The sequence below is a fragment of the Macadamia integrifolia genome, chromosome 5, assembly GCF_013358625.1.
Source record: "Macadamia integrifolia cultivar HAES 741 chromosome 5, SCU_Mint_v3, whole genome shotgun sequence".
Classification (NCBI taxonomy): domain Eukaryota; kingdom Viridiplantae; phylum Streptophyta; class Magnoliopsida; order Proteales; family Proteaceae; genus Macadamia; species Macadamia integrifolia.
In genome coordinates this window covers 16,136,386-16,144,670 of record NC_056561.1, presented here as the reverse complement: position 1 = coordinate 16,144,670, position 8,285 = coordinate 16,136,386, and the positions used below count along the sequence as shown (strand labels likewise).

The window sequence follows — 8,285 nt, the reverse complement described above, 5'->3', positions numbered from 1 at the left end:
TGATGAAGCTTGGTATAACCATCGATCATCCATCATCATTATCGTCTTCATCTTTTTTGCCGAAACAGAAATAGAACAAGAAGAACCTCATCGGACCACCACCACCGCCTTAATCAAGACAAGCCATGGTTCACCACTATCATCGATACTCAACCTAGTCATCGGTCTCACCCCCATCTCCTACTCCTCTCCTTCTTCTCCCTTGCCTTCATCTTGTACTTCTGCCTCAAAACTCGAAACTCTAATCTCGTCAGGGACTTCAATCCCTCTGGGCTATTCATACCCTCCTAGCTTCTCTTTCATCTCTCTGTGGCACTTACCGAAACCCTGCGCCTCCCTTCCATCTTCTTCCGCCGCAATCCATTCATTTTTTCCTTTTTCCCTTCTCTCACCTTGACCCAACAGACTACCCTTTGCAAGATCCACATCGTTCCCTCCTTGGGACTCTTTGAACCTCGATTTCTTACTACCCTCCTCTTCCTCATCAACATCTTTATCAGGACAAGGAACGCCATCGACACCTTCGCCACCACATTCTCCATCTTCTTCGCCTGCTTTATCCCCATCCTCCTCTTCTAGGTTCTCTTCATTTTCTTCCCAACCTCCTCCAAAAACTCCCTAATCCCCGACCATTAGCCACAACCTAGTCTTCCAGGGACACTCTTTGCTCTTATTCCTCTACATTCTATCATGCGTTGTGGTGTGACCGTGTGAGTGGGCATCCTCGTCATCCGACTCATCTTCGATGCGCTTTCCATGCGTCAGTTGAAGATTCCCTCTGGCATCTATCGAATTGGCCAACTAGCGAAGGATTAGTTTCCATTTTGATTACCAATTTAATTTCCTTTTTGGTCAGTCATTTAGCTTCCTTTTTAATTTTAGTTTTTAGTTACTAAGTAAATCCTACTCGGTTAGCAAGTTAGAGTTCAAGTTAGGAAGTTTATATTCAATTTTTAGTTTCCTTTCCATGTGCTTTATGTCCAAGTTATGTAAACCTGTAAGAGGCCCATCGATTGTAAGCTTGAAACATATTTTGATTAATGAAATTATTGAGTGAAACTCTTGGCTTAATAGCTACAGTGGAGAGATGAGATGCTTAACACATGAGGGATGTGATACCTAAAACTTGAGGGGGTAAAATACCCATTCCTGTTATTCTATTGCATCGTTCTCTATTCCTATCGATTCTCTCTGACCTTTTAAGTTGTTGTTTTGACCCATTGAAAGCAAGCCATTGAACTCCAACGAAGGCTGTTGTTGAAGGTACCAACTCTCTACTTTGGGGGCCCCATTGTATGGTGTTTCTACAACCAGAGCTCAAGCCAAGAAAGTCTAACTTCTACTTTCACTTTCAACCAACCTTTTAACATACTTCTACCGCCATATATATTTGAGTTTTGTGCAGTTATGTTCACGCCTATAGTTGCAATTGAAGGGAAATTTCTGGGCAAAGGTCGAACCCCTTATCTTCCTAACATGCAGGACCCTATTGCTGATATTTGGAGGATCCAACCACCTTCCCAAGACCTTTACTCCGTGGAGATATAAATCAAATCTGAGAACTATTAAGAGCTATACAAGAAATCTCCGCAAGTTTCCTATTTTGACCTAAAGTCAAGAACTACCATAACTTATTCTTTAGCCGTCAGCTCAGCCTCTATTTTGGAGGTCTATTGAAACTGATGCCAAGTTTCTTTCTATCGAGCCCCTGAAATCCTAGGTCAGCTCCACGGAAAAACCTGTTGTTCACTATATTTGGAGGAACTGTTTGGTTGTTACACCTCACCTTAGGTCAGGCTTGAGGCTCAGATGAGACTTGGTTAGTGAGTACCCTATTTCTCATATTCAGCCGTGTGTTTTTTAGTTTGGGTTAGTTCTCTTTATTGGTCAGATCTGGACTAGTTCTAATGAGTTTGGTTTGGAGTATTTAATCAATTGGGGTTGCTCACTTTACTGAACCAGCCTTACATTAAGGAAGACATTATTGCTAATGGTTGCTTGGTAGCCTTCATTGCTAACGACAATGCGATGACGAACATAAGCGTGTACCTATGTGATATGCTCCGATACCAATTAATGTACAGGTAGGTAGGAACTACCCAACCCTAGTTAGGATCCTACAAATTCAAATATGAGATCAGATTTAGAACCAAAGTTTGAATATGACTGAAATAGAAGGAGGCCTGCGGTTGGCTGTATGAGGCTCTGATGGAGCTCAAATTTTGAGGGAATGCTCCTCTTGTGGTGCTAAACAAACCCTTGAAAGTGGGGCCTAAGTTGGATGGCCGGATATGGAGGCCTGAAATTTGGTTCCTAATTAGGAAAGTAATGTAGTCTCTCAAGAACAGTTGATAGGAAGCTCAGTTGGACACCAAACTTTGGTTGAATGGACCCCCTTGCGTGCTTTATAAACCCCCAAAAGGGTTTCGGATTTGGACTTACAGGTGAGGAGATCTTGGCAGAATCTATTAGCACTCAAATCCTGATAGAAGCTGAATTTCGATCCCTGTACTTGGGTGGCTTGATAGATGTGTTTCTGGTCTTTAAGTAGGCTTAAACAACTCTCTCTCTCTCTCTCTCAACAATAGACAATAGAACAAAGAGAAAATAAGAAAATAGAAAAGGAATCGATGGCGGGGTTGAGAAGGGGGAAGAATGATAGGTTTTGAACATCTCACACCCCAAGTTTAAGCATTTCATCACTTGGGGCATCACACCCAATTGTATCACTGGAAAATAGCATATAACCACCTCAAAAAAACTTCACTCAACCTCCTTTAATTGATTACAAAAGTCCTCCTTGTATAGGAGTAGTTTCATTTTACAAATTAGGAGGCAAATAAAATAGGAAACTAACCTAAAACAAATTTCTTGTCAAACAGTAAACATGAATATAGAAACTACTAACTAATCCTAGGATCTCCTAACAATTATACTTAACAACCAAGACAACTAAAAACTGAAACATCCTTGCTGAAATCGATGGCAAACTGGTCTTCTTCTGGACTCTTCTCCATGGAAGAAATGTAGCTTTTTGAAGGACCATATGGGGCACCAATACCATTCAAGTGAACAGTATTCACGGATACCATTCACGTGAATAGCAACCCGTGAACAATATTTTCTCTACACTCGCCTCACTTTTGGCACTGTTTTATAGATACAACAGAAGTAGCATAATAACAGTCAACCATGATCAGTGATTTACTCTTTCTCCCCCCCCCCACCCCCTCCTTCTTCTAGGGAAGTGACCATGAGCTTCATTCTTGAGAGCTTTCAAAGTGTAACTTCATCCCCTCCAAACCCGCGATCAAAGACCTCCCGTTGATCAAAAGAACCGAAGAGAGCAAGGATTCTGTCAAAGGCTCTTTTCCATATCGATGGGAACCAACCCCATTTCATCCCTTACAATCTCTTCATTCAGCTTTATTCCCATATCCAAATTCATATATGTTGGTGGTCAGGGAATTGACGGAAGGTTCAAAAGAAATGGTGGGACTAGGGATGGAGTTAGATCTTATCAAGGAAACCAGCATTCGCCAGAGATCTAAATTCAGCCATGCTGTTGTTCCATGAAAGTGGTAAGAACTAAGAAGATACCAATGGTGGTATTTTTTTTCCTTTTTTACACAGAAGATGCACAACCCCCGGTAAGAAATTGCTATTGATCTTGTCTTAATTTCTCAACATGAAGAGGCAGAGTCCCAGGAAGAAGATTATTATAAGCAATAGAAGAAAGAAACTAATACGCAGACTTGAGACTAGCGACTTTACAGTGAGTTTACTTTAGTTCATCGGAATTCTGAAACCATCCTAGTTGGAAAACATGAGCTTTCTGAACCCAAATCTCACCTTGTAGAACACATGCTTTTAGCTGCCCTTGAGGTGGCAGCCCAAACTTCCCAGTTGCAGTTTCTGCTATGAATCTGATCTTCTTGAAGAACTCATTAAATGCAAAAGAAAATAATATCTCCATGATTTTTACCTTCCATTGAAGAACTCTTGACGAGTCGTGAACAGGAAAAGAGTACAGGAAAAGAAGAGAGAGAGAGAAGACGAATAAGAACAAGAGCTCACAAATTTCAACTTTTGTGTTTGTGGGCTCAAAATGAATGAACCACTGTCGTTTGTTTCTCTGTGTGAGTGAAATTTGGAATTATGGATTCATTGTGAGACTATATTTACGGAATTTAATGTCTTCTTTTATTCCTTTTTGGCCCCAACCATGTTTTGGTGGAGGATTTGGGCAAAGAGGGAGGAATGGGTAGTGGTAGAGAGAGATGAGGATGGATGTACTGAAGTAGATCTATGCATTACCAGAGGTTGTGGAGACATGCGGTTAATCGGATGCAGAATTAGACATCAAATTTATAAATTCAAATTGAATTCAAGTCTCAAATACCCATCCCCAGAAATGGTGTGCCTGGCGATCAGGGGAAGAAGGAAATTAGCGACAAAAATGTTTAAAAAAGATAGGTGGGAAGGGCGGGGCACTGTATTGGGTAGTTTTTTAATACCCACCTCCCATATTGAGTAATCTTGTAATTTTCCTTCTTTACCCGGAGTTCTTGTACATCCCCTTCTGATCTTGTTTACAATAAGCATCCTGAAAATGGTTTATGGTTATAAATTTCATATACAATTTTTTACATCTGGAACCCAAATCAGAGTTTAGGATCTGTTGATCCCCTACCTAAGTTACTTTTCAGCAGAATATTATAAATCATTGGAGACCAAATATTTTTTTATTTATTGAAAATTTCTCCTTATTTCAAAGTATTCTGAAAATCCCAGAGTATTTGCCTTTTAGTTTCTATTTGATTCTTTGCTGAATTAGGATTCCAAGTGCAAGTGGGTTTGCAAAATTCTCCCCTATGCAAAATCAGCATAGAATTCATTCACATCCATAGAAACAACAGCATCTTGAGAACTGCAACAACAATTCATTCAACCAAGAAAAAAGTCTGCACTGTAGCTTCTTTTGCTTCTTCTCCGCAGAGTAATGTAAGATTCTTCCAGTATCAGTTGCACCTAAAAGATATTGATTCTCACCACACAAAATTCAGAAATATTTACTAAATATAGTGTCACAGCCTCGATAATTTTGGAATTCTACTCTTAAAATGGTGCTTAAAATATGCCAGATGGAATGGCACCAGAATTGAAACTTCTTAATTGTGTAATTCAAAATGTTACCTAGGAAGAAGTAGAAACCATATATAGAAATGCAATTTCAGAATTCACTTGAGAACTCAAATCCAAATTGAATTCCATAAAGTACTGATTTGTGATCAAGCATAAAAGAACACAGAAGCTAATAGATCAGGTGCAGTTAATACAGCAAAGTAAAGAACAAACTGACACTGCTCAACCATCCAATTTCTGAAAAGATGACAAAGTACTGAAGAAAAAAGAGAGAGAAGGAAAAATAAATCTTAGCCGTCCCGCGAGAACTTGCTGAAAGTCTTCTGTCATGCTTGAATTATAGAGAAGGGAATTACTGAACAATGCCGAGACACCACTGCCATCTCAAGAACATTAATACGTTGATCTTCCATCGCCCGTTATAGAGAAGGGAATTACTGAACAGTGCCGAGACACCACTGCCATCTCAAGAACATTAATACGTTGATCTTCCATCGCCCTCGGTGATTACATCTTTGAAGGCTCCACCACTTGGAATCATAGGTAACACATGCTCCTGATGGGGTACAATAACATCCAGCAAGAATGGTCCAGGGGTCTCCAACATCTTCCTAATTGCATCCTTAAGCTCGCTTTTCTTCGTCACACGAGCAGCAGGTATACCACAAGCTTCTGCAAACTTCAACATGTTTGGGAATATCTCAGACTCATTTGATGGATTTCCAAGATATGTATGAGCTCTGTTTGCCTTGTAGAATCTATCCTCCCATTGAACAACCATTCCCAAATGTTGGTTGTTCAACAGCATGATCTTGACGGGTAGCTTTTCAACAGAAATTGTAGCTAGCTCTTGTACATTCATGGTGAAGCTTCCATCACCATCAATGTCAACAACAATTTTATCAGGGTTGGCAACAGCAGCTCCAATGGCAGCAGGCAACCCAAAACCCATCGCACCTAATCCCCCTGATGTCAACCATTGTCTTGGCATCTTATACTTGTACCATTGAGCAGCCCACATCTGATGCTGCCCAACGCCAGTACTTATAATTGCCTCCCCATCTGTCAATTCATCTAACACTTGTATTGCATACTGAGGGGGAATAGCCTCTCCAAAAGTCTTAAAACTCAATGGGTACTTCAATTTCTGGTCTTTGAGCTCCTTCGTCCAAGCAGAAAAATCAAGCTTAGTCTTCGACTGCCTCTCCTCCAACAACTTGTTCATTCCTCTCAATGCCAGTTTTATGTCAGCACAGATCGAGAGATGGGGTTGCTTGTTCTTCCCAATCTCAGCTGGATCAATATCAACATGAACAATCTTAGCCCGGCTTGCAAAAGCTTCTATTTTTCCAGTAACCCTGTCATCAAATCGAACTCCAAACGCAAGCAACAAATCCGATTTGTCTACAGCATAATTTGCATAAACAGTACCATGCATTCCAAGCATTGAAAGGGAAAGCTCATCCCTAGTGGGAAAAGCACCAAGACCCATTAGAGTACTGGCCACAGGTATACCTGTAATTTCCACAAACCTTCTAAGCTCCTCGCTGGAATTCAAACAGCCACCACCAACATACAAAACAGGCTTCTTCGACTCAGAAATAAATCGAATTATCTGTTCCAAATGCCTCTCCTCCGGCGATTTCGGCAGCCTAGCAATGTAACCAGGCAACTTTAAAGGCTGATTCCAAACAGGCACCACAAGCTGCTGCTGTATATCTTTGGGGACATCAATCAAAACAGGACCAGGCCGACCTGATGAAGCAAGGAAGAAAGCTTCTTGGACAATTCTTGGTATATCATCGACATTTAAAACAAGGTAATTATGCTTGGTAATCGATCGAGTAACCTCAACAATTGGGGTTTCTTGGAACGCATCAGTACCAATCATTCTCCGAGGTACCTGTCCGGTGATGGCCACAAGAGGAATACTATCGAGCATGGCATCGGCTAAGCCACTGACAAGGTTGGTGGCGCCGGGGCCAGATGTGGCGATGCAGACGCCAGGACGGCCGGAAGCACGAGCATAACCCTCGGCGGCGAAGACCCCACCTTGTTCGTGGCGAGGGAGGACATTGCGGATCATGGAAGAGCGTGTGAGGGCTTGATGGATCTCCAAGGAAGCTCCACCTGGGTAAGCGAAGACGGTTGTAACACCTTCACGTTCAAGGGCTTCGACGAGGACATCAGAACCTTTACGGGGTTCATCAGGTGCGAATCTGGAAATGAAGGAAGATGGGTTTGTGGTTGTGGGGGTGGTGGGTGCGGGGACTGTGGCGGTGACCGAGGCGGCGGCTGCGGTGACGCTGGTGGTGGTGGTGGGGCGTTTAAGATTGGGGTCTGGGAGATTGTTGGTGATTTCAAGGGAACGGTAAGGAGAGGAGTTGGGGAAGTTGGTGAAGATGGGGAGGTGGATTTGGTTAGTGCGTTGTTTCAGAGAAGAGGGGAGAAAGGAAGGCTTGGCAACGGAAGTGTTTCCCGCGAACGCCATTGGTGGCGGCGTGCTCCTCTGCTCTGTGCCAACAAGTCTGATATTAGGGCGGGCGCGGGAGTGATGGTGGTTCTGTGAATCTGAGGGGTTTGGGATTTTGTACGATTAAAACAATGGATTTGCTTGATCCACCAATCTAAGCCTAATTCTGGTTGTGTGGCCTAATTCTGGTTGTGTGGCTATGAGGCTACAATATTACATGTGGACTGGATTTTCATTTTCAAATAAAGTGGGCGAATTGATGTCCGGATTGTCTGCCGACGTGGGGTGCCTCCCCAATGAAATAGAATCTCCACCTCCGCAAAATAGGGAGTAATGTTCTAAAAATTAATGTCTGCACAAAATTCCTCCGCGTAGGGTGGCTGGGAGCCACTTGATGTTTATCCATATGCGTTTAGTGGCCTGATGTTTATCTAGGCTGAAGATTTTCACATAAGGATTCGATGATCCATTTTCATTAACATTGAGCCCTTTTATCGAAAAATGACTACATTGGATTTCATACATAGACCGACACATAAAAGCAAATAGTACAATAGTACAAAGACATCATTACACGACAATACATTATTACATCATTACATGACAATACATTATTACAACACATTATTAAAGCACATTTTATTTTTGATAAAGCACACGTCTTACG

At 41.9% G+C, this 8,285-nt stretch overlaps 1 protein-coding gene across 1 annotated transcript; it reads right to left on the bottom strand.

Moving 5' to 3' along the window:
* Nucleotides 1-5,239: 5,239 nt before the first annotated feature.
* On the bottom strand, nucleotides 5,240-7,796 carry LOC122079464 (acetolactate synthase 2, chloroplastic-like). Its single transcript, XM_042645959.1, has one exon. The coding sequence runs from the start codon at nucleotides 7,634-7,636 to the stop codon at nucleotides 5,621-5,623; it is 2,016 nt and encodes a 671-aa protein (XP_042501893.1). The 5' UTR covers nucleotides 7,637-7,796; the 3' UTR covers nucleotides 5,240-5,620.
* Between the last annotated feature and the right edge of the window lie 489 nt (nucleotides 7,797-8,285).